Genomic DNA, 26,321 nt, shown 5'->3' with positions numbered 1-26,321 from the left:
AGCCCAAGACTTAACAACTTAAAACAACACACACTGATATCTAACAGTTTGTGTAGGTCAGAAAGTTGAATATGACTTGACTGGATCCTGCAGTTCAGGATCTCTTGAAGACTTCAACCAAGGTGTCAGCTGGGGCAGCAGTCATTTCAAGGCTCAACTAGAGGGTGGACCAGCTTTGAAGCTCACTCACATGGTTGTTGACAAGATTCAGTTCCTCATGGATTGTTAGACTATGGACCTGAGTTTCTCCTCATTTGTTGCCTGGGTCCACCCTCAGTTCCTCACCACGTGGGCCACTCTAGAGGGCAACTCACAACATGCAGATTGTTTTGGCTCTTTGAAGTTCTTTGAAATTACCATATGAATTGTAGGATCAGCTTATCAATTTCTGCACAATGGCCGGCTGAGATTTTGATAAGGATAGCATTGAATCCACAGATCAATTTGGGAGATATTGTCATCTTAACAACATTAGCTCTTATGATACATAAACATGGGCTGTTTTTCCATTTATTTAGGTGGTCTTTAATTTCTCCAACAATATTTTATAATTTTCAGGGTCTATGTTTTGCACTGTTTTTATTAAAAATAATCCTAAGTATTGTATTCTTTTTAATGCTACTGTGAATGGAATTTTTTATTAATTTCATTTTCACATTGTTCATTTTTATGCATAGAAGTACAATTGATTTTTGTATATGGACCTTGTTACCTTCAAATTTGCTGTGCTCATTTATTAGTTCTAGAGGTTTTTTTAATGGATTCCTCAGGATAGTCTATATGCAAGATCATGTTATATGTAAACAAAGATAGTTTTACTTCTTCTCCAGTTTGGATACAGTTTATTTCATTTTATTGTCTAATTTTCCTGACTAGAACCTGGAATATAATGTTAAATAGAAATGGTAAGAGCAAATATCCTTGTCTTATTCCTGATCTTAGGAGGGAAGCATCCAGTCCTTCGCCATTAAGCATGATCTTAATTGTGGGCTTTTTATAGATACTCATTATCAAGTTGAATTTTCTGTCTATTCCTACTCAGTTGAGTATTTTTATCATAAAAGGCTGTTAGATTTGTCACATGATATTTTTTTTCGTGTCTATCCAGTTGATTATGGGTTTTTTTCTTTTTTTATTGTTATAGTATATTACATTAATTGATTTTTAGATGTGAAACCAACCTTACGTGTGTGTGATAAATCCCATTGGCCATGCCGTATAATGCTTTTCATATGTTGTTGAATTTAACTGCTAGTGTTTTGTTGAGGGTTTTGCATCTATATTCATAAGGATATTCATCTGTATTTTTCTTTTATTATGATATCTTTGTCTGGTTGTGGTGTTAAGGTAATAACCAAATATACTGATGCACTTAACAGTGTCCTACATTTCTCTGAGATTCTATTGAATTTTCTTATTTTTTTCCTCTCTGTTCTTCAGACTGCGTAATCTCTATAGATCTATCTTTAAGTTCATGGGATCTTTCTTCTGCCAGCTCTAATGTACTGTTGAACCTCTCTAATAAATTTTTCATTTTAGTAATTGTACTTTTCAATTGCAGGATTTCCACTTGATTCTTTTTTAATAATTTCTGTCTTTTTATTGATATGATCTATTTGATGAGTCACTGTTATATATTCCTTTACATCTGGAAGTATGGTTTGTTTCAGTTCTTAGAATACATTTGAAATCTTTGTCTACTAAGTCTGGCATCTGGGCCCTTTAAAGGCAGTTTGCATTGCTTACTTTATTGTCCTGTCTATAGGTCACCCTTCCAGTTTCTTTGCATGTCTTGTAATTTTCTGCTTAAAACTGGACATTTTAAATAATGTTTGTAGCACTCTTGATATTGATTCCCTCCCCCAGTCTCCAGGGTTTTGTTGTTGTTGTTGTTATTGACTCAGCTGTTTATCTGTTTAGTATATGAGTGGGGAATTGAAGTGGAGACTCTTTCCCCTGCAGTGTGTAGCCTCAATGCTACTCGTCAGAGGCAGCACAGTCACTCTGGCATAACAGTATTTTTACTAAGGTTGCCTTTGCATCTTTTCCTGATGTCTCTATTAAGCTGTCTGCCTGTGGTAGACAGCTAGCCAGGTATAAAAGTTAGCCAGATATGAACCTACAGTAATTACCAACAATATGCTTTATTGTTTTTGACAATGCCCTAGGATGCAAATTGTGCCATAGTCTGAACCACTAAGATGTGGCCCTTTTCACAGTAGTCTTTGAAGCCAGTATATGAGGCTTTTTATGACTCCAGGAGTAACCTGAGCTGTCTCTTTCCCTGATTCTGTCTAGTAAACTTTTGTTTGGTCTATTATCAGCTTGTTGTTAATCTTAATTAAAATAAAAACAACCTCCTCTTAATTGCTTATTATCAAAATCATTATTTGTTTTCAAGAGTGACCTTAGGTTTGAACTTCTTAACTCTCTGTCCCAAAAAAGGTCAGTTCCCTTCGAGAGAACTTAGGAACTCTCTCTTCTTATGATCTGCCTCCTACCCTGGGCAAAATCTCTGCACCAATGCTCCAGAGCTGAGGGTGGAGATAATGGCCCCCTTCTCACAGAGCAATACCCAGATTTATGATCAGGGTGCTGGGTTGAGATAGTAGCCTCTGGTCCTCTCAGCTTGCCTCTCCTGGCTTAGAACTACCACCCTACAATTCAGCTGGAGCCAGGATAAATCATGGTTCCAGTATTCTTGGTCTGCATCTGGGGTACAGTTTCTGCTCTACGAGTGTGGCTACCTTGAGGAGGAGAGGTACCCCCTGTGTTCTTGGCTGCACCCAACGTGGGTAGGGATTTTGCCACTTTAAACTGGAGCAAGTGGGGAAAGGGGTGGGCCATGGCTCAAATGCTACACACTTTCACTGTTCTTACCAATCATAGTAAATTTCTTGAATAAATATTTCTTTGCTGTATCTTCTCGGTTCATTTTCCAGAGATTTTAAATGCTTGGGTTTTTTTAAAAAATAATTTCTACCAGTTATGGTTGTTTTGCTGGAAAAGGGACCACTGAGCTCCTCACAGCACCATTCCAGATGTCTGAATTCTATCATCATTTCTTTTTTTTTTAAGCTGGACATAGACTATTTTAAATGAAGGCTCGTGAATATTTTTTCATGCAGTGTCCTGCTGATAGTCTCTTAAAAGACTATAGATATTTCAAATGTATGTCCTTATTAGAGTATTTTCATATTACTGTCCTATTGATATAATAAAAGTTAAAAGTCTACTTGCAAAATAGGTACCCAAGAAGAGCCATTACCCATCTCTGCATATCTCTAAATGAATCATGTTTTGAATTGGAGAATAAAGGAGGACTTTCCAACTATTTTGATTTAATAAAAAATTACTCAGCTTTAACTATAGTTCTAGACAATTTGTTTAGACAGAAGACATCTTTACTATTATATATTTATTACTTGACTTTGAAAAATGAAAGGGCTTTTATCTATCATCATTTCTTGACTAATTTGTTTCAATAGCCTCTTCACTGGTCTCCAGTTCCATTCTTGGCCCTGTTGAGTCTATTCTTATCAAAGCAACTACAATGATCTTGTTAACATGTAATTCAGATTCTGTCACATTTTGTCTCAAAGCCCTTCAGACTACCTTAAAATATCCCGCAAGGCCCTAGCATCTGGCCCCTTATATTGTGTATTATATGCTCCCATCTCATTCATTTTTTAATGAATGATACTTGAAAGTCTCCAGTGTGCCTCCCTTCATGCAGTCCTTGATGATGACTGTTGTTTTTCACAGTTATCACACTTGTGTTGTGCTCCTCCTCCCAGTTTGGTGACTCTGGTTTTGACCCCAAGTTTCTCCTACTCTTGCTACAAGTCACTGCTAACCTAATGTCATCCAGGCTCTGGGGTCCTTGAATTTGGAGGAGCATTTCCTTACCTCCCATTCTCTACACCGTATACACACTCTTAAGAACAAATTAGAAAGGCATGGGTTAAAGAATATTTTAGTGACATCATCTTGTGGTCATTCAAAAGTTATCTTTGCCAGTACCAAAAAGAAGTTGAAGAGAGAGAAGAAAGTACTGCCTTTGTCTCTTTTACCTAAAAGTAAATTGCCTGTGTTCTAGTCTTATCTTCCATTTTCCCTTTTCCTTGCTCCTTAAGGATGGGACCACTTTTATTTTACCTAGTTTTTCATATACTTCAATCTGTGTAATCCACTATCCTAATTCTCCATACCAAAGTTGCCATCCTACTTTTAGATTTAAGCCCTGTGATAGAAATGCAGCTATAATTGCTGGTAATTTCCCCTGATAAGCTAGAATTTCTAGACTGGGTTTTCAAATTAAAACCTACTATATTTTTGGAAACAATTTTTTTGTATCAGTTTTTAATCCTGAAACAGGCAAAATATATTTTTAAGCTTGAAAAAGCATTAAATAATGAAATCAAATATTAATGGCATTTCCTTGGAAGACAGGGCAGTGAAAATTTGCTAAATGTTTAGTAAATGGAATATTTGTATGATCTTGAATATATTTAATTCTACTTATTGGAAACCTATGATGAGCAAAATGGTGTTCGGAAAGAAGAAAATAATAAAATCACAGTGGGATGATTATAGGATACCAGCCAGCAAACTTGAAGCTCATTTATATGAGCATTTAAATGATTTTGTTACTGAATATAGAACGTTTATTTATAGACGGCATTTTCCAGCAGTTTAAAAGTATTTCCATATATCCATGTGGTCAGTAGAGATATCCCTTCATCATTATGTCTGTTAATTTTTTTCTTTTTATATTATATATGCATATATTTCTCATCTCTTGTTCGAAACTATTGTTCACAGACACAGTTCATCCATTACCATATTCCTTTTCTGTGACAGTATTGAAATATCACAGTCCTTTGTACCTTCCTGTTAATATTCTTGTGTCTTATTTACAATAAAAGTGAATAAAACTTTGTGTGAAAAAATTGCACACCTATAGATTCAACCTTTAATATATGCTATATCAAGATGAAATATTTTGTTACAATAAGTGAGCTATTCATTCGTCACTGAAAATCTTCAGCATTTGAGTGCTTTATTGTTTTAAGCATTTCAGAGAGTAACCTTTTAAAATACGTAACTTACCACTTTTAAAATGGTAAATGTGTACTAAGCATCATGACACATTTTTCACGACAGCTAAAGGTTTTCATGTTAATACAAATGATTTTACTGTACTCTCTTCCTGCTGTGCTCTCAGAGTCAGCTGCGATTATGTGGATTATTTGCTCCTAAACTATGTTCGTAGAATTTTTGAATTCTTGTGTCTACTTTTTCTAGTTTTCCAGTCTATTGTTTGTAATGTTGGTAGCTTTCTCTTCTAGCCATTGTCATGTTATCTGGGCCTAGTAGCCAGATTCCCATTTCAGTAACATGAAGTGGTCAAACTAGATGACCACTGAAGCCCCTGATACCTGTAAAATTATGTGAATCTGAATTGCCCTGAGCTTGGAAATCAGGTAGAGTAGGCTTCTTAGGTTTGTTGCTAAAGTGATAATGAAAGCTCTCAATTTCACAAATGAAAAAACTGAGCTCATAAGTGACTTGTACTTGGTCACACAGAGAACTCACACTCTGCCTCGTGGTTCCTAATTCAGTGCTCTCAATTGCACCATACAACACCCCAAGCAAGAGCTGATGATCTGTGGGAGAACCAGACAGTATCTTCCCAAGGTAAAATGAACCAACTTGTGTGCCCGGTTATTCTAATGGCCTTTTGTTAACCATAGTCCAGGTAATTAAGGTAATATATGTGACTTCTGCAAAGTTGAATAATAGTTGAAGAACCCAGACCTTTCTTCTGTATTGAGAGAAGTAGATGTTATTGTATAAAATTTCAAAGATTAATATGGAAAATTTCGTGTATTAATGGCATAATTATCAATGTATTGTGTAACAAGTGAAAATATTTTGATTTCCCTTTCAGCTACCCATTGACAGCAGATAGGTATAGGTTTTTGGCCTTTTTACAAGTAGGATGATATTGTTTAATGAAGTTCTTAGCTAGCTTATTCAAGCAGTCACTAAAGTTCTCAATTTCTGTTTTTCACCAAACCTAGGACATGAAGAATAGGATGAACTTTTTGCCTGGAAATTAGGATTGGTTTTTCATTAGCTATTAATATTCATACTGCTTAGTAATGGATTTAGAGAAAAAAATGGCTTTTCTTGTCATGTGCTGTATCATGGTCAGTCCTTGATTTGCCAGTCTGGTATTTGCCAGACGGGTAGATAAAAGAATTTCCCTTAGACGGAAAATTTCTACAATACATATTTATCTATTTGATTTTTTTAGCAGAGGGCACCATCAGACACCCTCATCCCCCAAATCCCTATTTTAGCTGCAGCATCTTTTTTCTGTATAGTAGCTATTTTTTTCCTGAACATGTTCAATCTCAAAGGAATAAATGCCACCTACAAAATGCACTTTAATATTGGGCAGCAATAATTGAAGGAAATGAGCTATTTATATTACTCAGATGCATTGATATGAATCTACCAAGGTTTGCACCTGTCTGTTCTGGATACCTTGTTATCATTATTTTTAGTAAGTATAAAGTCTTGAAAGTCATTCTTTCTGCTTTATGGTTTTTATGCATTTAAATAATATTTTAAGATTAACTAGAGGAGCTCCAATTCTTTTCAAGTGCTGATACATATAACAATTGCAACAAAGATTTCCCCCTAGGAGGTAAGCTGATAACTGCTTAAAGTAGTTACTAATATTTAATTTACTTGCTTTAAGGTAAATAAATATTTCCCCTAAATATTAAGTTATATTTATATAATACAGAGCAATAAACTGTGCACAAAATACAAAAGAAAAATTCATGTTCCTCTGCAGAAAACAAAACCTTAACTATTTTTATACATAAAAATCTTTTATGACGTGAGTTTACCCTGTGTGTGACACAGCCTAATTGCCCTGAGTATTAAGTTCATGTGTTTAACTTCAGATGTATCTTGGTTCAAATTGCTTCTTTGCCAATTACTAGATGCGTGCCCTTAGCAAATGACTTAAAATTCTAGTGCTTTAATTATCAATGTGTAAACTGGAGATGATAGTTGTTTCTACCACATAGGTTTTTACGAGGTTTAGGTGATGTGTGTACATGTTCATATGTGTATAACGCTTAGCTAAGCGCTTGGCACGTAAGTCTTTCAAAAAGCGTTTGTCGTCATCATCATCATCATCATCATCATCATCATCATGGCTACCATCATTTTTACCGTATTTCTTCAGGAAGCATGTGATCATTCCTTTTGAAATAAGAGGTTGATGATGATTGTAAAACCGCCAAGTGACTTTTTCAAGGTAATGTAATATGCAAATTGGGAACAGATACAAGATAGGCTAATTTGCTTTGCAGTCCTCCATCTATCCATCATTCAGTACTGAATGTGGTTACTAATTTTTAGTGATTCAAAGAGACCAATATCTTACCAAACATTCCAGGAAAAAGGAACATTGATGATAAAAGTTGTGTTTTTAAAGAAAATAAGCGAAATATTAAAAAAAAGTTGATCCATGTATATGTGAACTCTTGAATCTTTGAAATTATTGCTTTCCAATTACGTCCAAAAATTTTCAGATACTTCCTCCAGTGTGAAAAAGTAACTCCCGTCTTTCATTTGTTCAGCTGTTTGTTCATTTCTTTCTTCTTTCTTCCCTTTCTTTCTCCCTCTTTTCCTTCCTTCCTCTCCTCAGCAGATAATTAACGAATGTGTATTATCTACTAAGCACTTTACTTGACACCAAGGATGCAGAAATGAATGAGATGCTGCTTACTCTTGGGGTTTAACTTCAGTTTAACAAAACAGCATTTTGGGTTTTGGAGAGACAGGTACAGAGCCCAGCATAGCCACAAAGGAGACACGGGTTAGTTATAAGAGGAAGAAAAGTAATAAGGACAGACAATTGAGACAACAACACTTGTGAAAAATGAGTAGGTGTGCTTGAGGCAGAAGGCAGGAGCAGGGCATCCAAGCAGAGGGAGCAGTATGAGAAAGGGCACAGGATAGTGCCCAAAACGACGTGTTCCACTCTTGCGACAAAATATATATCAATATATATTGCTTCAGCAACAACCTATCTGTGGGTCAGGAAACCACTGCCTGTGGGATTTAGCTGCAGCCTGTTTTGGTATGGCTGGTCTGCTAAGAGTTGGTTTTACATTTGTAAACGGTTGTAAAAATCAAGTAAACAAAGAAAAACGTGACAGAGACATTATGTTGCTGACGAAGCCTAAAATATTTCCTACATAGCCCTTTAGAGAAAAAGTCTTCCAAACTTTGACCTACACACTTTGACCTATAAAGATGCAGAGGAAGGTATGTCAAATTGGAATCATAATAATGGACAGTATTTCCTGAATCCCTAATTAATGTACATCTATCCATAATGATTATTGGTAACTTGCTGTGTCCTGAGAAATATGAAATTTGTGGAACATAAAATACATTTCTGATAATTCTTGCCTTTATGAATCTCCAAAAGGAGCATAAAATATTGAAGAAAAGAAGAAGAAATCGATTTGGTATCAGAAGAGGCTTTGAGTTGGGAATTAAGAGAAAATGAGCCCGTGTAGTTCATGTGGAGCCAGAATATGCAGGAACTTTTCCCCTAGGTTTTAGGGCCTCAGGGACCCTAAATCCAACTGTTGTGATCACTTTTGCTTAGAACTCTATGTTCTGAAATTCCAGGTCTCCAGATTCTCATATCACCTCCCCTAAGTAATGTATTCTCATCTACTGCTCTCCTGTTTACCTCCTAGATCAGGACTCTTATGTGCCTTTTATACATAAGATTAGGAAGTGGGCCGCTTAGCAACAAGGCATGAGAATTCTTATTTCTACATTCTGTAGGGTACAGATTAATACTTGGTCATCACTTCTAAATGCATACTCAGTACCCATTTTTCATACTCTTCCTAGTGAATAAAGCCAAAGTTTGCTTGTGGAGCCAAAATGTCTAGCTAGAGGATGGATTTTTCAGCTTTTATTTCAGGTAGAGAGCATTTAACATAGTCTGGCCAATTAGATATAAAAATAAGTCATGGTATGGAAATTCCAGGAAATCTCCAGGAAAGCAGGTTAGAGATGGCTGATGTTTGCCCATCTGCACTTTATCTTTGTTCCTTTCTCTTGCCTAGTATGTGGTCCTATTGGCTGGAACTAAGACATTCATCTAAAACATGAAGGAAAGGCCAAGAGAATCAGAGACCTCACTTCTGGCATTCTTGAACTTCTGAACCAACCACTCATCTCTGGATTTCCAATTACTCAAGAAAAATAAGCACTTTCTTTTTCTCAATCCACTGTTTCTTGTTTTTCTGATGCAAAGTTTGACCATTTCCTATCCAGTGCTTTTCCATTGCATTTTTTCTCTTTGCCTACATCCAAACTGCCCCATTGTCTAAAATTTGTAGACCCTTCGAAGGAATATTTATATAGAATACCCTAAACATGGCCTAACACTTTTTAAGAAGTGTTGATAGTGAAAATTTTATGCCTAATTATCAATCATTTATTAGATAGCAGTTTTGTGAGTGAATTCTTAGAATGCTTAAAAATAGCATAATTAACTTTCACTGACAGATTTTCATTTTATTGCTTCAATGACCAAGCTTGTTTTTAATTAATAAATGATTGTGAGCTAATCAAAAGCCAAGGTTTGCAAGATTTTTAAAAAAATTTAACTCCTGCTCTATTGAGTATACCCTATTCAAATTGGATAATCCATCAAAAGCAGTAGTTATCACATGTTTTTCATTTTCTTTCTTTCTCTTTGTTTTTCAATTTGAAAAATTCAGCTAGATAGTTTCTTTTATGCTTTATCTGTAGGGGCTGAACATTTTCATCATTCTGCGATTATCTCTTCAGAGTCAACACTTCAGTTCCCTGCAGTCACTTCTGCAGTAACCTGAGCAATATGAGAATATGAGAAATTGTTTTCAAACCTGTGGACAGTGGAGAGCGTTAAAGCTGGTTAATAATATAGAACTGAAGGGCTTGAACTGGAGTTGTTTTGAGATGAAAACTGTATTGAAACTTTGATTTCCAAATATGATGCCACTTTAACATGAAGATAACAACATGGAAATATAATATTTGGTATGACATGCCTACAGAAAAATATAGTAATTTAACTATATTTATAGGCAGTTACTTAAGTCATCATAATTTAAGTTTTTTTATTATATATGTACCATTTATTAACATAAGATTACTTTTTGTCTCATGAAATTTATTTCACATGGTAGTAAAGTTTCCACAAAATTGGAAACAATCACAGATGGGAATTATTTTAACTCTTAGAGAAGGCACAGGATGCCACAGAGGACAACATGTAATAACACTTTGTATTTTGGAGGTGGGGGAGAAAATTTACAACCAGAGGGATGGCTCATTCCTACACCAAATGTTTAAAGCATTTTTCCATAAATGCATTAAGCTGTCATTAAGGGGAAAAATGACTCCTAAGGGAAATCTCAGCTTGACTCAAAAATAATATTAGAAATATATTCCATTGCTCAGTGTAATAGTTTATGCAAATCTATTTCTGCAAAGTGATGCGTTTAAATTAATGATTCTAAACCATCAGCTACATAATTGTGGAAGCATCCAAAAAGTTAGGAAATGTGAGCAAAATTTAAAAATGAAGGACATTCCAGCCAGTTTCAAAAAGGACAAGTTACCCTCCTCAACTTGTCTACCACACACACACACACACACACACACACACACACACACACACACACCTCTAGCCATTTCACCTAAGCCAGTGCTTTATTTCATGAACATAGGCAATCAGGTAGAAGATTTTTTAAAATTATTTTATACTTGCTGTGTATAGATATTTGAGGTACTAAGAATGGAAATATATGGGAAGGTAAATTAGTTACATTATTTACTTGAGATAAAATTACAAATGAACGTATTGTGAAAATGCTGTGATTTGTATTAAGCAAAATTATTTTGAGTACCTTCTTTTTGCACGTTTCTGCTTATAGTAACTATAGAAATGATATCGTAGTGGAATGGATCATAGTATTCTTGTTTCCATCTCTTAACACATTTACGAAGAATCTTGAATGTTATTCCTTCCAGGTTAAAGGCATTGTTAGAAGCTCTAAATATTTACTATCTGGTGTCATTTCTCTTGTCACTAACTTACATCTAGAACTAGATCTTTCCATGCAGCAGAGGCAACAATGAAGAGAAAGGTACTAAAATGCAGATCTAATATTTCCTGAGATAGCCTGATATCACATCTTTGCTGCCCCTAACTCTTCACAGGTCTTTGCTTTCCTCTTTATTAAGCTTTTCTCAAGAACCCATCATTATAAGCATTCCCTTGAATCCTCCCTGAACTCCTTTACATTTCTTGGTTCATCAAACTCCCTTGCCAAGTCTCAACTCCTTTTAAATCCAAATCTCTACCTAGTCCACGCCTGTACCCCTGAAAATTAATGTGGCTAGGATCAACACTTAACTGTTCTCACTTTAAAACCATGACCACAGACCTCAAGTGGAGCTCAATACTGCCCAGAAGTTACACAGCAAGTCCTTATTTTGTTCACAATCTTACTCTCCTGGATCACTGTTTCATACCTTCGCTTTCTGCAAACTACTACACGTCTTGCCCCATCTTCATTCTCAACTGATGAGTTTCTTATTTCACTGAAAAAAAAAAAAAAAAAAAAAAAAAGTCAAGCAATTGAAAGAGAACTTCCACATGGCCCCATTACTACAACTACTACTTCAACGTGGTGATAACAAAATGTAAATATAATAATAGGTTTGATTTTAATTTGAAACGTGAGCATGTCTATACAGAAAAAAAAACCATAAAAATTATAATAATCTTCATAGCTAGTTACTCAAGTGGTCCTAATTATTTAGTACAATCTTTTTGAATATGTAGGTACCCCTTATTACCATAAACTGTGTTAACAGTGACCTAAATATATGTCGTGGCTTGGCATGCTGTGAGGGCAGCACACAATCCTGGTTTCTGTCTTGAAACAACTAATAAAAGAGCTAGAAATGCAAAGACCAAATTCTGTCCTTTTGCACTCAATCACATCCCTTCCCAACTGTTCGAGAATATCATTCCAGGCCCCGCACAGAAGGCCCGGCAGGGACCTGGCCCTGCGCATCCAGAGCTTGGGCGGCGCGCAGCGCCAGCGCTTGCGCCGCGACCCGCGTCTTTGCGCAGGGCCGGATACGCACGTGCAGATCCTGGGCGAGCTGGCGATGGAGAGCTGCGAGACCCCACCCTGCAAGCGCTGGCGGCCGCCGCCGCCGCCTCCAGAAGGGGCCAGGTCCTGGAGGTGGGCTTCGGCGCGGCCATGGCAGCTACGAAGGTGCAGGAGGTCCCCATCGACGAGCACTGGATCGTTGAATGCAACGACGGAGTCTTCCAGCGGCTCCAGGACTCGGCCCAGCGGCCTCCCCGCATGGTGGTTCCCTCGAAAGGCCTGTGGGAGAAGGTGGCGCCCACCCTGCCAGACAGTCACTTTGATGGGATCCTGTACGACACGTACCCGCTGTCTGAGGGGACCTGGCACACACACCAGTTCAACCGCATTAGGGACCATGCGCTTCCGCCTGCTGAAGCCAGGGAGCGTCCTCACCTCCTGCAACCTCACCTCCTGCAACCTCACCTCCTGGGGGAGCGGATGAAGTCCAAGTACTACTCAGACGTCACCACCGTGTTCCAAGAGACGCAGGTGTCCGCCCTGCTGAAGGCGGGCTTCAGGCGGGAGAACATCCTCACACAGGTCACGGCCGACTACCGCTCTCACCCCTTCCGGTGGATGACCACGCCCGGTCACCAAGCACTGAGGCCACTGGGCCCACCCGCGCAGCGCCCACAAAGCCCTGGGGACTCCGGGCTTCAGGTACTCGCAACTCCCACGACCCTACTCAGCAGCTTAGTGGCCGGGAGTGCAGGCTCTGGCCTCTCAGCCCGAGCCCAGACCCACGCCAGCTGCGTGACATCAGCAAGCTTCCCTAGCCTCTGCAACGGGATTACCACTACCTTCCTTCTAGGGTCTTGAGGATGAAATAAACACTAACGCTGGGGTTGGCCAATCAAAAAAATTTTAATATATATATAATTTATATATATAAATTGTATATAATAAAATTATATATATAAATTATAAATATAATTATATATAATAAAATTATATATATAAATTATATATATATAATTATATTTATAAATTATATATATAAAAAACTGCAATTCCAGCAGTTCTCCCCTGTCTTCTAAATCATTACCGTTTCTATAAACATACAGCTATTTCTCCCATCTTTAGATAGTCCTGTGCTTATGTTGTTTCTCCAACTACAGCACCATTTCTTGAGTCTTCATTTTAGCAAAACTTCTTAAAATCGTTGTTATACTCGCTTTCACCATTTCACCTCCCTCTAGTCTCTCTTAAATCCACTCTGATTTTCTTGCCCTTCACCACTCCACCAGATCTTCTCTTTTCCAGTTCATTAAAGGACATCCAGTGTTAAACCCAATGGGCAAATTCTTAGTTCTCATTGGAAATTCCTGGTATTCCTCCCATCTCACTTGCAGTACTCTTTCTGAGTTTATTTTCTGGTTTTCTTCTCTTCTCTCTGCCTTCTTGATGTTAATCTGTCCCAAAGACTTAGCCTTCCTCTTCTCTCTGTTTACACATTCATTCTGTTGGTGATCTTAATGAGTTTTATGACTTTAAATAAAATTGATATGTTGAGCTCTCCAGCTGAACTTCAGCTCTCCAGCTGAACTTGCTCCTCTAAATGCTAAACTTATTTATTTGACTTCCCAGTTGAATGGGAAGACATGAGACATCCAATTGAATGTCTAATCTCAAACATACGTCCTTTCTCCCCCAAACCTGTCTAATTTTTAAACTTTCCAGACTCACTTGATGGAAATTCTATCCTTCTAGTTGAGCACCTTCTCTCATGTTGCATATTCAATCTATCATCAAATTCTGTGGCTCCACCTTCACAATATATCCAGAATAAAATCACTTCTCACCCGTTACATTGTCCCCACCCTGGTCCAAACTATCATTATCTCTCACTTAGATTGTTACCAAACCCTAGTAACTGGCTCCTACTTTCCTCCTTACTTCCTTTCAGTCAGCTCTCAACATAGCAGCCAGAAAAAAAATTTTTTTTTTTAATGATAGTCTAGATCATCCGTCTGTTCAAAACTTTCCAGTAGCTCCTCATCGCATTCCAGGTAAATACCAACATCCTTATTGTGGCACATTAAGGACTTAAATGCTCTGCACCCATTCCTTCTTGTCAGTGATACTGCATCATACAACCTCTGTAAAAGCATAGTCGGTGTGAATGGTGCCCCCTGGAGTTGTTCAGTAAATAACTGACAAGGCTACTTGCAGCAGTGCCACCTCTTGACATCATCTCTTGCTACTCTCCCCCTTTGCTAATGCTGCTCTAAAAGCAATTGAATTCTTATTCTTCCTCAAAAATACCTGAGGTTCTTTGAACTCACAACAATGTATGTACTGTCCTTCTGCCTGGAATGATCTTCTCCAAGTCATCTGTATGGCTTAATCTCTTACAACTTTAGACCTTGATTCAAAATATTACCTTCTCCATGAATAATCTATTTAATATTGCAACCCATACCCCTTCATTCCTCTCCTTTTCTCTGCTTTATTTTTCCCAATAGCTCTTAGCCCTTCTGATATAATATACAGTTTACCTACTTCTTTTGTGTAGTCTTGGTCTCCGCCCACTAAAATATAAGCTTCTCTATGGCAGGGATTTCTGTCTGTTTGCTCACTGCTGTATCCTCTGCAACAAATGGCTCCTAGTACATTATAATACATAATAAATATATATTGAATGATTGTCAATGAAGTGGGACTTCTGAGTACCAAAAGTTAGCAATGAAAATGCTTAATCAACCACATTTTATACAGTGTGAATGAAGACTTGCTTAGTCTTTGTGTTAGTTCTCTTCAAGCAGCTAAGTAGACCTTCAGCAGGGTCAAGAATATTAAAGGGATGTGTCTCAGTTGCCCAAAATAGCTCTACTTTGAATTGGAAAGTTCACACTATAGAAGCAATACTATTGCTGTGCTCTTTCTTTTTCAAAAGAAAAATCCGTTTGTAACACAGAGCTCTCTAGAGATTTGACACCATTTACTAGGCTTCAGTCCAAAAAGTGTAAGGACTGACCCAGCCAATTTCCAGGGTCACACAGTCATTGCTTTTATCACTTATGAAAACAGAAGACAATTTCAGTTCCCAAAACACTGCAAAATCAGTGATGCTAGGATCATTCTCAAAGTTGACAAGTGATTCCACATTGTCCTTATTAAAAGGACAATTAGATAATGAGATCTGTTTTCTTTAGCACCAGTGTCACTCCCTAGAAGTTGTATATTTAGGAAGACAAATCAATACTTTAAGTTCAAAAAGTTACTGTTCAATGAACTATCTCTTTACTACAAGTACATTCATTTATGCAATCATCATTTTATTTATTTTTCTTTTCTATTCATTTATTAAATATCTATGATGAATTTAATAAAAAATTTTATTTGCTATTTCCTTTAAAAAAATATTTTTTCAACACCAACAATGTGCCAGGCATGGTGCTAACACTGGGAATATTAAACCATCCTAAATGTATTAGGTCTGGTTTCACAAGCCATATCTCCTGGAGTGTAAACAGAAGGTCATAATAATAGGGAAAAATGCCATTCGTCTGGCTCTTTCTCCTCTCTGTATCAGGACCTCCAACCATTATTCAGGTTGCTGTCCAGCTATTTGTGGTAGATGTAGGAAATGCCTCTTATATGTCCGTGAGTCCAATCTTCCCAACTCCTAGTTTTCTCCTTTTCTTCTCTGGTTCTGTATGGTGTGCCAGGTCTTCTAAAGAGTATCTACCAATGACTGACCACAGATAGTTCTTTCTACCTCTGCATATGATGCCTGCAGTTCTTTTTGCCTGTATATTAGGACGTGGTTATCCTATAAAGGGGTATTGCTTTACGTGCTGACACAAAGGTGCTTGCAAGTCATCAGAATTAATCCATTAGAGCAATGTTCTTTCAATGCAATCCATTCCCCTTCTTTTGTTATAACATGGTTTCACCATGGGGTTGACCTGTGACATTTATTATTTAAACAGACTAGTCTCCTAGTTATTTTCTCTATACACTAGTCATTGACTGATCAACCTAGGATTTAACAGTCATATGTATAACATGATAGTACCTAGCTAGACAAATAGGTGCTTCGCATGTATCAATGAGTTTTCTTGGAGAAATACTGGGCAGTGCTTTAGCAAACTCTTCTTCTGTTTTCCTAGTTTCAGACCACTGACATCTCACCTGAACCTCTTAAACCTTTTATACTTATTAGAAAGGGGAAAGACCACTTGTATCAGTCCGATTTCCATGATAGACGCAGAAGCCATTTGGAACTTTTTTAAAGGGAGTTTTTATTCAGCGATTTAAGTGCTTCCAAAAACTTTGGAAGGGCTGATGGAGCAGATTCTAGGCTCTACTCTTCTGGGACTTTGCAGAGCCAGACAGAACTGGTTCCCTAGCGGGGCCACCGCTTTTAAAGCTGCCACTGGAGCTCTGACAGAGACAATAAGTTTTCACCGCTGCCCTGCAAAGGGGCACCAAATACTGCTTCAGAAAAGATTTACGTACCAGCAGCAGGAGCCAGGAGCTGCCAGACTTTAGCATCTGCCCACCTACTTCCTTCTGACATCTATCCTAAGTACTTGTAATTGGCTGAAATTTGTTTGCATCAAAAATGATAGCGGCAGAGTTTGGGAAATGTATAATTTTGCCTTATAACCCCCCCCCAAGTAAAAATAGAGTGGTAGGAGTTCCAATTCAGAAATATATATTAAAATCAATTCCCTTTGGTCAGTAAAGTGCTTCTAGTCATTAACTTGGAGTGGGGAGAGAGGGTGACAGTAGTAGCAACCTAGTAGAAAAGCAAAAGCAATGAATTTAGAGGACTTGGGTATAATTCTAGCTCTGACATTTGTGAACATGAGTAAGTCATTTGCTTTCTCTGAGCCTCAGTTTCCACATTTGATAATCCAGGCCACCTCACAGGGTAATTATGAGGATAATGTTAGACATGAATGTAAAAACACTTCATAACTATCAGGCTCTAAGCAACAGCAAGCAGATAGGATCAGTAGGAATGATTAAAGAAAAATTAAATGAGATCATGTCCATTACTGTTAGATGTTTGGTGCTAAATATATTTTATTCTAGTTTTTGAAAAATGATGACCCTATTTTTATATAGTCTGTAAGTTACCACATTGTCTCATTTTCCAGTCAACTGGGAATTTCATGTAAATAAGAATGATCAAGTTAAACTTCCCATAAATATTTGTGGTGCCATCTCATATTATGATTTCATAGAACTCCTAGATCTTTTCATAGACATTGTTTTAATAAATAATAAAAACCATGTTTGAATTAGTTTACTCTGTCATTTACATGTCTAATTTTGTAGTCTCAAATGCTTCCTATATTCACATTAGAAAGTCTTTCAAATTTTGTAATTTTTGTGATCTTGTGTAAATATATGTTTAGCTCACTTTTGAGTTTACCAAGTCACTGTGAAGGGTGTTTTAAGCTCTGGACAGTAAAGAATGAAGGTTTCTATAGCAAGCCCCTTGATAACAGAAAAAGAGTTTGACTAGGGAATTACTTTTCATTTTGTGTTATCATTTAGATCGAAAAAATATAAACTCATAATTATCTAGTGTGATTTACTATTTTGATTGAGCTCCAGTTGTCAGTGTGATAAGATGACCTTATAAGCAGTAGAACATTAAGCCCCCAGAAACCAATAAATATAATAAAATCCTTTTACTTCCTTCCTACTCACCAAATCAATTGCTTTTTACCTTCTGGTTTTTTCACGAAAGTTCTACAGTTCATTTTACTACTTGTCAAAAGTCTTTTTTTTCTGAAGAGATACAGTTGTTTAATATTTCAATTCTCTCATTGTTTTATTTTTTATCTCTTTGCTTCTAGAAGATTCACACACTTATCTAGTGTTCTGGGCCCAAAATTTGAAATAAAATATTAAACAGTGATAAAAAATGGACACTAACAAAATGATTGGTGAAGACTATTAAGATTCATACACCGATGATTTTGTTATTCTTCTAGTCATGGGACAAGACAGTTATGAAACCTCGGTATGAATCACTTGAAAGAGTAGTAAGAGTGTAACAGATTGTCTTCCCCCTTTTTGTAAATCAGAGCTACTTCTCTAAGCAACAGTCACACAAATTCTATTTACCAGACAGAAAGGTTTGAACACCCTTGACCTTAGATTTCTCTCATGAGAAAGTTCATCTGTATCTCATACCCAGTACATCCGCATCTTGGCTACTCTGCGATACTCATCCTCAGAACGCTTTGTGACAATTCGCTGGGCAACATGGAACTAACCAGAGATCTAAGGCTTTTTCCAGTACATGCTTCCCAGTGAGTGTCAGGGTAACAGTAGTTGCCTGCTCCCTCTGGTAGTGTCCTAGTAGTTTTGTCACTGGACTTTTCCAACTTTACCTTATATTGAAAATACAGGCTCCTGGAAGAAGTATTTTTCCTCTGCACACACAAAGAAATGAATTTTCCCCAGTACCTAGCCAAATACTCCAGATCATTTTACAGCATTGATTTCATAATTCAGTCTTTCTACAGTCATTTATTGTAATAGGTGTTAGAAAACACATACTCCAAGTGAAAGAGAGGTGGATTTGGCTATACAATGAGGGTCATTCCATAAAAGGAAGAATGAAGGAAACTTGCAAAATATTTAGGGCCCATCTTCTGAACTGAATGTGGCGTATGACTTAGGTATTGTAGATATGTGACCCATTCACTACTTGCTTATTATGCCAAACTGAATTCTTTTCCTATGCTGTGTGTCACGTAATAGAAAATATAAATGGCAATTGTCAAGTCAACACTTTTGTGTTCTGTTTATTAATTCAATCAGCCTTCATGTATTACTGTATATTGTCATTTATAACCTCAATTGATGAGATTCAATCCTATAAGGCATCTTTATAAAGCAGATAAGCATTTAAAGGGAGAAATATAAAGAAGCAGAAATTAGAAGACTGCAGATCTGTATCGTGTACTTCACAATATAATACCATTCTTCGACAATATTTTTCATATTCTTGTTTTAAATTTATACCTCTTTTCCTTTAGAGTTGACTGTCTACCCAAGGCAAGCACCTCATAGTAAACAGTAGGCTTTATAAAAATAAATGGAGCTGCTAAGATTCAAAACCAATCTTCACTTTTCCTTTACCGTCAGTATCCAAAACATCACTGCATCTTGTATGGTATTTATCCCCAGGCTTTTAATCCGACCACCAACAATCTAGTTTAGGTACTCATGTGCCCTCTAATCGGCGCCATTGTAATAGCTTCCTAATGCACAGCCTTGATTCATTTCTTCCCCACTTCTAGTTCATCTTAACATGTTGTCACTATATCCTTCTTCCTAAGACATAGAGCAGATCATGGCCCTCCATGCTCACAGAGCTTCCTGTCTATACTATTCAAATAGAATAAATCCCAATCCCTTAGGTCAACAGTAAAAGCTTATCACATTATGGTTTATACCTACCTTTCTGGTTGTCTTCAACATCATAGACACACACACACGCGCACACACACACACACACACACACACACACACAAACACACCCCACATTGGGCTATTCTGTCTTCCATATTTGGGTACTTACTCAAGTGGCACCTTTTTTTTTTCTGTATCTGTCTGAGAAAGGGCCATATCTTCTTCCTATCTTCCCCCCAAACCTTCTGTATTCAAAATTCAGAGTTAATCTTAGCTACACACCACATGCCCAAAGTATTTACTATGTCTATCATAGGATTATAAAACTCTACCCTATTAGTTTTTATATTTCTCATCCTTAGCATAGATGTTTGTGGAAACAATTTTAGTTGAATTCAATTGACCACACTCCATATGATGTTGTTCTGGCTTTCTTTTAGGAGCATGGAATACCTATCAACATGGGCTATGCTGTGGCACCACATCACTCAGGGGTCTACCCAGTTCATATTCAGCTGTATGCAGCTTGGAAGAAGGTCTGGGGTATTCAGGTCACCAGCACTGAAGAGTATCCGCATTTGAAACCTGCACGGTACCGAAAGGGCTTCATTCACGATAGCATCATGGTGAGCACATACCGCTGTGTGTATTGAAGGTTCTTAGTGTCTACATATGGAATGAAGACAAAATCTAACTTCAAAACTCTTTTACATGAGTATCATAAATCCCTTGCCTACCACGGTGGTCACACATTAATACATTGCTTACCCATAGACTTGCTTCTTAAGCTGTGGGGTAGTTTTGGCAAATTCAAGGTAAGCTCAAAATATTGGAAACGGGTTTCATATAGGTCATCCACTGCAGTTTCTGGATTAAAGTTTTGTCTAGGGACCTTATACTTCTGGGGAGTTTCTCCATGTCTATTAAACACCTCTCAAGTCACTACACTAACAACAGACAGAATCTAACAAATAGCATCTGAAAGCTAAATTTATCTACTCTGTTTATTTTGGCTTTCAGACACTCAAGAATCTTAGGATAGCATTTTTCATTGTTCTTTTTCTTACATACTATGAAAACAAAGGTATATATTTTCTTTTCAGATATATTAATTAAAAAAATAATAATCTGATGTAAGAATGATATGCTCCTATAAATGAGAATAAAAGCAAACGAATATTAGATGGGAATTTATAATTATTTATTGGAATGAAAAAAATCCTAATTTCTACTTTGAGATAAAATAGTTCATTTTAAAACTTCCATCCCCACGTCCAGTGCCTTAGGTCATGTTCTCATCATCAGTTGCCAAGATCATAGGAAAGGTTTACAAACTGTTCTCCCTCCTTTAAACATTTACATCTTTTCAGTCCATTGTTCAGATTGCTATTAGAATTATCTACCTGTCTGTCTGTCTATCTAATAATTATCTAAAACCAAAGAAAAAGTAATAGTACATATGTTAACCAGAGCTAATACTCACTATTCTTTAATCATAAAACTTTAATATTTTATTGTAAATTGGTACTAGAAGACCTAAAGAAGCCTTGGATGGAGGCTAAAGAAGCCTTGGATGGAGGCTAAATGGAGCTATTGATGATGCAAATAATAGTATATGGTGTCCATAGAAATCCAGGCGATATAAAAAGTATTACTCTGATATAATTGCAAAGCAAAGTGAAAGCAGTTTTCTTAACTGAGTAGCATGACCATTTGGTACATTATTAAATAAAAACATTCCTTTAAACCAATAGTACACACATTCATTTACCTTGAATTTAATACAAACTGTTACGAAAATTAAGCAAAGAATAAATAAAATTATAGCTATTCTGTGCAATTGGATGCATTTTTCCACTAGATTATAAATAGTTTATTATTCAAAATAAGCTTTGGAATAAAGTTATTTATTTGCTTTCTCTGCTGGACATTCAGATGTACAACAGAATTAACCACAGAATATGCAGGAAGCAATCATTAGATGATCTGACTACTACTGTGATTAAAATTTTAATTCAGAGTAGTAAAAACAAAACAAAGTAAAGGTGGCGAGGGTGTTGAAAACTCATTGTTTTGAATCCCAGAACCTGAGGACCATGTAAAACTGTATTTCAGAAACAAGGAGAGTAATGGTCTAATACCATGAAGAATGCAACCCTGGAGAACCTCTATATTTGAATTAAACCAACCCTAAGAAGACTTTTATTTTTTACCATTTCTTTAACATAACTCAGATGGTGGGTGAGATTTATAGGCATGAATGAAAATGCTTTAACCTATATGTCCTATAGCAGGGGTCCCCAACCCCGGGGCCGCAGACCGGTACCGGTCCACGGCCTGTTAGGAACCGGGCCGCAGAGCAGGAGGTGAGCGGTGGGTGAGCAAGTGAAACTTCATCTGTCGCTCTCCATCGCTTGCATTACTGCCTGAACCAGCCCCCCCAATAGCTCGTGTTACTGCCTGAACACCCCGCACCCCAATCTGTGGAAAAATTGTCTTCCATGAAACCCATCCCTAGTGCCAGAAAGGTTGGGGACTGCTGTCCTATAGTTTTTATTTAGCAAGTCTCTTAATATGTGCATAATTACACCAACATCAACTCTTGATTACATTAAGATTTTGGCTTTATCAGTTAAGGAACTCCAATAGGAATGAAATTTGCAGACTTTGAAGTCATGACACAGTGATGGAGCTTTTAATTAAGTCGTGTCAATGTGCTGCTTTTTCTTTTTCCTCAGGTCCTCCCTCGACAGACCTGTGGGTTGTTCACACACACTATTTTCTACAAAGAGTATCCAGGAGGCCCCCAAGAATTGGATAAAAGTATCAGAGGAGGTGAACTTTTCCTCACAATCCTTCTGAACCCAGTATGTATTCTATTTATGCTTTTTACTGTAACATCAGAACTTTCAAATATATGTTTCATTTTATTTCTATTGTCAACCCTCTCACAAGAATAGTTGGTAAATACTAGAGAGAAATTAGACTAAATCTCCAAATATTCAATTCCCTTTATAATCGTCAATCAAGAAAAAAACACAGATTTGTTAAGATTCATATGTTGAATATAACAGTTAAATGTAAGATATCTCAATGTTGTCTCCTATACTTGAATTGTAGTAAAGACATATATACAGTTCTATAACCAAAAATTAACATTCACAATATTGTGGTGCATATTTTGTCTATAAGCTGAATTTGCTTCTAGCTCAAGGTATTAGTAGACATACATTTCAATCTCTAAAAATGATCACAACGCAAAACTGCATTGAAAATACATAGCTATGCATTATCTTTGTATACTAGGGTCATCTGAGGCCTGTTTTTAAAATCTCCATTAATTTTATTTGCAATCAAAGCTAGAGAATTTGTCCCTTTCAATTGTGCCCTTTCATCTTTCAAAGTTTTGCAATTTTATTTCCAGTTATATGTGGAAAAGTATAGCAGTGTGGGAATATATTATCATTAGATAATGTTGAGATTATTTCAGCTTTCTCAATTCTTTTCCCATAAAGATTCCATTTCTGAGGCCTTAAAGAGGCATGTCCTTTTTTACATCCCACTGCACCAGTAAAAAATATGAAATAGTGAGTTGCATGCTATGTCCACCTTGTTTAGTATAAGAAATTTTCATACTCAGGGAAAATGATTCATGCTTTAAACAAAACTATAGTTCAGTTGTCTGTGGCAAAGCTCCAGGTATGTTTTAAACAAATTATTTAGATAATTTATATATGGTGTTTTTAATTCCTGAAGAAATTAAATAAAAACCTACCTTGTGTAAAGATGAAAACTTTTAAATTGGATTGGAGGGATAGGGAAGTGGGGGCAAAAATGCTTCACATGAGTGTGAGTAATCAACAAACCTCCTCAAACTGCGGGACTATTAAAAACAAAACAAAACAAAACGGTCTGTTGTGTTGGGGTACCACTAAACTGGGGAACAGATTGGATGCTCTATGATCTTAGCAAGAAACTCTATTTCTCAGAACTTGCTTGCTTTCCTGTAAAACAAGCTTGTTAAACTAGACAGTCTTCAATGTTCCTCAAAAGTATTCCTTTTGGATATTCCATTCTTTTGTGTATAATTCAAATTCATTGAGACTTAAACGAATCAAAAACGTTACAAAAATATTTTTTGGAAATTGAGGTATGCATGTGAATATTAATGCAAGCAAATGTGGGAAATCTTTCTCTTTTACCCTTCCCTCACTAATTGAGAATTTGATCTCCATAGAGGCAAGGGTCACATCTTCATACCGTTTTCACTCTGGAGCTACACTCCAAACCCCAAATCTGCTCTGGTCACCTACTCAGGGGAAGAGCTAAGCATCAGAACACTGATGATTGCCTCCCCTAAACCTCTTGCTCCCCAGGTCTGATTGTTACTGATATTTACTACCTGGGTGCCCATCTGACTACTTGTCGTTAAAGAGATGGATTTATAACTGTTTTTAAAATTTTTGAATTCAGTACTCTTTATAAAACATTGTTCAGAGACTAATAGTTGGTCCCTTAAATAAGATGGAAGACTATTTGGCATTTCTATCTTTAGCACTTGTTGTGAACTAACAAAATAACACTAACCTCACTTAAAAAGCTTACCATTGCCACACAGATTTATTTTAATTGCAGAGTAATAGAACGGTGGAAGGGGGGAGTTTTCAGGAGACTTCTAGAGTCCAATCACAAACTGCAGTTACTTTATCGTTGTGAATTGATGGTGATCTTAAAGTAGGATCCATGAGTAAAGGAGAGAGACCCAGATAGACACAGAAGAAAGAGCAATGCTAGAGATAGTCAATAGTGTGGATAATATAGGACATTCTATGTATGGCGATATGAGCCTGGATCAGACAAATAATGGTCCACAAAGATACGGGAGTAAGGAATAATGTTGCTCAAAACATGAACAGTGTAGCTGTAGGCAATCCAGGTAGATCCTACTCAGCTCTCTATGGAGACAGGCTGCAAGCAGCATCTGACAGAACCCAGATCAAAACAGGGCTTAGTTCTAGAGCTGCATACACAGAAGTTACCAGATGTATTAGTCAGGGTTCCCCAGAGAAACAGAACCAAGAGGATGAGTGGGAGAAGAGATTTATTACAAGGAATTTGCTTATGTGTTTATGGAGGTTGACAAGTCTCAAAATCTATAGTCGACAAGCTGGAGTCCCAAGAGAGCTGATAGTGTAGTTCTAGTAGAAGTTCTATGGCCTGAGAACCAGGAGAGCTAATGGTGTAGTTCCAGTCCAAAAGCTGGCAGGAGTGAGACCCAGGAAGAGCCAATGTTTCAGTTCAAGTTTGAAGGCAGGAAAAAAACCAAAAAAAACAAATAAAAAAAAAAAGCAACGATCTAGTTCAAAGGCAATCAGGCAGGAGGAGTTCCTTTTTACTCACAAGAGAGTGAGACTTTTTGTTCTATTTGGCCTCAACTGATTGGATGAGGCCCATCCGCATTAGGGAGGGCAATCTGCTTTACTCAGTTGATCAATTCTGTTGTTAATCTCATCCAAAAGCATGCTCTCAGATGCACCCAGAATAATGTTTGAGCAAACATCTGAGTAACCTGTGGTCCAGTTGAGTTGAGACATAAAATTAACTATCATACCTAATGAGGAACTTAAGGTGGGAGCAGACTGGAAGTAAGTGAAATGAAAAGGGGAACACAGAAAGAGGGGAGGAAGTGATGAATGAAGTAAAGATAATGTAAGCTTGGAATGTTTTGTACGTGTGTCCTATTGTGAATAGAGAGGCATCACAGATGATGGGCTATGATCAATAGTCACTTCACCTATGTGGAAAAAAGAAGTATTGAGGCTGCTTGATTAATTATTATTTTAAGTTATATGGTTCCAGCAAGGCTGGCAAAGACGGAGTCTGCAGGAAGAGAATGAGGAAAGAAGAAAACAAAAAATAATACTAATACCCAGCCTTCTCCTCTGGTCTATTCTTTTTCTCCAGTCATCACTTAATTCTTTGTCAGAATAAAGAGTATATCTCCTTATTCTTTCACCAAAACCATGCTGAAGAAAAAAAATCTATAAATTAATTGATGTGAAGGTATATTTTCAACATTAATGAATTAATATGCTAACTCTAAAGAATATTTGTATTCTAACAGAGCCTATTCCCAAATGAGAGGTCTATGATTGTATTATTTTAGGTATCAAAGTTCCTTGGGGAAATATGATTTTAGTAAAAAGCATTCAACATCCATGAAATCATAGAGAAAGATGACTGGCCACCTCTTCTACCTAGGAAAATTGCTGTCTGTGAGGGCTTATAAGTAGGATAAGTGATCATAGTGTTAGCAGAAACTCTAAAGATTTAAGGCCAATCTAACTTTATTTCATTTTTTCAATAATGATCTATACTTTCACATCATGGAAATACTGTAGACATCCTATATTATAACACCTCTCCTGCGTGGTGATTTTCTCCTCTGATTTGTAAAAGATCCATAGAATTTTGTCCTTTTACTTTTTGGTTTTCAGTATGTTAATGAATGGATGAATAACGATATAGATAGCATGACACAAAGCTGGCAGTGAGGGTGATTACACTAGATGATAATGTTAATACCCAGTTATACTTAGCAAATTGGAGTGATAGACAAAATCTAGCAAGACGAAATTTAACAGGGAATAATGAAAAGCCCCA

The 26,321-nt window shown here is 36.9% G+C and overlaps 1 protein-coding gene and 1 pseudogene across 2 annotated transcripts in view; both read left to right on the top strand.

Moving 5' to 3' along the window:
• The window catches only part of LOC137763860 (bifunctional heparan sulfate N-deacetylase/N-sulfotransferase 4), a 234,218-nt gene that overhangs the window by 108,020 nt on the left and 99,877 nt on the right, over window positions 1-26,321 (top strand). For both annotated transcript variants that reach the window (XM_068542321.1, XM_068542320.1), the window contains exons 4-5: window positions 20,099-20,284; window positions 22,397-22,525. In XM_068542321.1, coding sequence (XP_068398422.1) covers window positions 20,099-20,284; window positions 22,397-22,525 — 315 coding nt within the window. The remainder of the gene's footprint in view (window positions 1-20,098; window positions 20,285-22,396; window positions 22,526-26,321) is intronic.
• On the top strand, window positions 12,076-13,091 carry LOC137764447 (guanidinoacetate N-methyltransferase pseudogene; annotated as a pseudogene).

This window comes from Eschrichtius robustus, chromosome 4, assembly GCF_028021215.1.
Source record: "Eschrichtius robustus isolate mEscRob2 chromosome 4, mEscRob2.pri, whole genome shotgun sequence".
NCBI classification, from domain to species: Eukaryota; Metazoa; Chordata; class Mammalia; order Artiodactyla; family Eschrichtiidae; genus Eschrichtius; species Eschrichtius robustus.
This window is presented reverse-complemented; position numbering and strand designations above follow the sequence as displayed.